Source organism: Lipotes vexillifer, unplaced genomic scaffold (assembly GCF_000442215.2).
Source record: "Lipotes vexillifer unplaced genomic scaffold, Lipotes_vexillifer_v1.1 scaffold518, whole genome shotgun sequence".
In the NCBI taxonomy this organism is placed as follows: Eukaryota; Metazoa; Chordata; class Mammalia; order Artiodactyla; family Lipotidae; genus Lipotes; species Lipotes vexillifer.
Window position 1 is genome coordinate 3,019,122 of NW_006780945.1, and position 2,650 is coordinate 3,021,771.

Sequence of the window (2,650 nt, forward strand, 5' to 3'; positions counted from 1 at the left end):
GCATGGGTTTATCTATCATTATTTATTGAACATATTTTCTGGGCCACAGTGCTTTTGGGAATGAGGTGGCATGAGTTACAAAGGCAGATAGAAGAAAAGCAGCACCGTAACCACAGGTGGAGGGAGCTCTTAGTCATTCTGTCAGGCAGCCCTTGCCTAGGGAGCCAGAAGAGGCAAGCTCACTCCTAAATATGGTATAATTGATAACGTGAGGCACTAAGAGTGAGGCTTTCATACAAACCTAGAGACGATGGCATCCTTGCAAACACCCGAGTGTGTATTTCTTTGTACTCTGGAAATTGTAATCAGCCAATGAAATGGGCATCATCTTTTCTTATTGCTTGGATACAAGTCCATCTACAATTTCAGGGACAGAAAAACGTCACTGATGGTGTGAAGTGCCTGTCTGTAACAGTGCTTGAGGAGTAGCCCAGGGAATCCGTGGATTAAAGGTCGATGTTTAGTGTGTCTGTTGTGGGTGAGCAAGGTGGCATGGCCATACTTTTACTTTCTTTTTTTTTTTTTCCAAAAACATATGGCCATGTGAACATACTGCCAAAGGAAGAGAGATCCCTGAAGCTTAAACTTTATTGGCTTCATGGTAAGTCCATTCCTGCGGGTACCGTATTGAAATAAACGTCCACCTATACTATGCACATTTGAACTTTCTACTTGTGTACATGAACTCAGGAAACGTAGGTCATGACTATACAGGGACTAGATAGGAACAGGCAAGTATAAATGTAAGACCACAAGATTACATATTGGGCTTTAAACACACAAACACACAGGTAGGGTTTTCTGTTTTTGTGGAACTTCAGCGTCTCCAAAGATCACCTCTCCAGACTCTGAATTGTCTGCCTGCATTTAAATGTTCACTTTAAGGGGGAGGTAATCAGCTTAATACATTATCATTCACTCAGACAAGCCGACTCAAACACCTTTCTCTGAAGTGGACTCATGCTGAGCACTTCCATATTCTAGAAGCCAGGTGATGGGTGAGGGACGGAAGGGGGTGGGGTGCGGAGCACACAGCCGGTTGCAGAGCCTGGCGCTTGATTGATTGATTTTTCAGGCAGTTCAGATACTGGTCTGGAGGTCTCCATTGAGGAGGGTCCTCTGGGTCTCCGTGGTCTCATTCAGCCGGGATTTGTCCTGCTTACTGTCACTTCGTTCCCCGTCGTCTGTGCCGCTCACCTTGACCAAGCAGAGGACATTCTGGAAGCTCTTCTTGAAGTTGTCAGACAAGAAGGCGTACAGGATAGGGTTGGCACAGCTGTTAGCATAGGTGAGGGCCACCACAAAGTCAAACATGCCCTTAAGGGCCGGGGTGGGACTGATGGCCACCGACACCGAAGAGACATTGAAGATGTAGAAGGGGAGCCAGCAGAAAATGAAGACGGCCACCACGATGGACACCATCCGGGTGACCTTTTTCTCAGACTTTTTCCTCTTGGAGGAACCCACTCGGATTCCAGAGGACTTCACTTTGATGATGATGAACAGGTAGCAAAGACAGATGATGGTGAGGGGCACCAGGAACCCCAAGATGAAGGCGTAGATGATGAAGCCTGTGTACCACGCCCCGGATTCGCCTGGCCAGTTGATGGTGCAGCTGCTTCTGCCCCATTGGTTGCTCCGAAGGCCAGCGTATATCATGATAGGCAAGATGACCAGCAGAGAGACCCCCCACACAGCCACGTTGATCATCTTGGCTGTCCGGGGTCTCCTCCACTTGGCCGACTTGATGGGGTGGACCACAGCCAGGTATCGGTCAACGCTCATGACTGTCAAGCAGAAGATGCTGGTGAACTGATTGATGCCATCCACAGTCATGACCACCTGGCAGATGGCCTTGCCAAAGGGCCAGTGGACCAGAGCCACCTGCATGGCCAGGAAGGGCAGACCCAGCATGAAGAGTTCGTCTGCGATGGCCAGGTTGAGGATGTAAACGTTGGTGATGGTCTTCATCTTGGCATAGCGGAGGATGACATAAATGACAAGCGTGTTGCCGCACAACCCAATGATGCAGACCACAAAATATATGAAGGTGAGGACTGCATTGCTGGTCAGGTCATAGTATGGCTCTGTTTGGTTTGAAATGTTGGCTGTAGCCACGGAGCCACTGAGGTCGAATGGAGAGGAAAGCCAAGGTTGGGTCCCATTGAGTAGTTCATATGCCAGATCCATGGCTGCCTGACAGCTTAGGCTAGTTCCAACCAGCCAGAGATCTTATTCTCACCTTCACGGGTCCTGGAGGCAAAGGATCCACTGTGACATCTACAAGGAAAAAAGGAAAATTGTTTCATCAGTCAGAGGCTACTTAAGTTCTCACCAGCTTTCCGTGTTTCTGGTTTGCCTTGTCAGATGCTTTTCAATTGGAAAGTGTGTTATCTTTCACGTCAACGTGAGCCTACCAGCCCATTCTCATCAGCGTGCAGACTTTTTGAGTTGTTTTTCCACTGGGGGGAAAGGGTTTGAGTTAAGTCATCAGAGTTTATCTTGTCACCTTTGGTGATGCACACATGGGAGTTGGCGGTGGCTGCAACACAGCGATTCCTAAGAAGCTAACTGGTCCGGACCTCTCCAAGCTCTGTAGAAAGGCAGAGCTTGGAGAGGTCTGACCTCAGAGGAGTCTGACGCCGGCATT

General features: G+C 48.7%; 1 protein-coding gene across 1 annotated transcript; it reads right to left on the reverse strand.

Annotated features, from left to right (window-relative positions):
• Nucleotides 1-566: 566 nt before the first annotated feature.
• On the reverse strand, nt 567-2,274 carry SSTR2 (somatostatin receptor 2). Its single transcript, XM_007454393.1, has one exon. It carries the CDS (start codon nt 2,188-2,190, stop codon nt 1,081-1,083), a length of 1,110 nt encoding a protein of 369 aa, XP_007454455.1. The 5' UTR covers nt 2,191-2,274; the 3' UTR covers nt 567-1,080.
• Nucleotides 2,275-2,650: the final 376 nt, after the last annotated feature.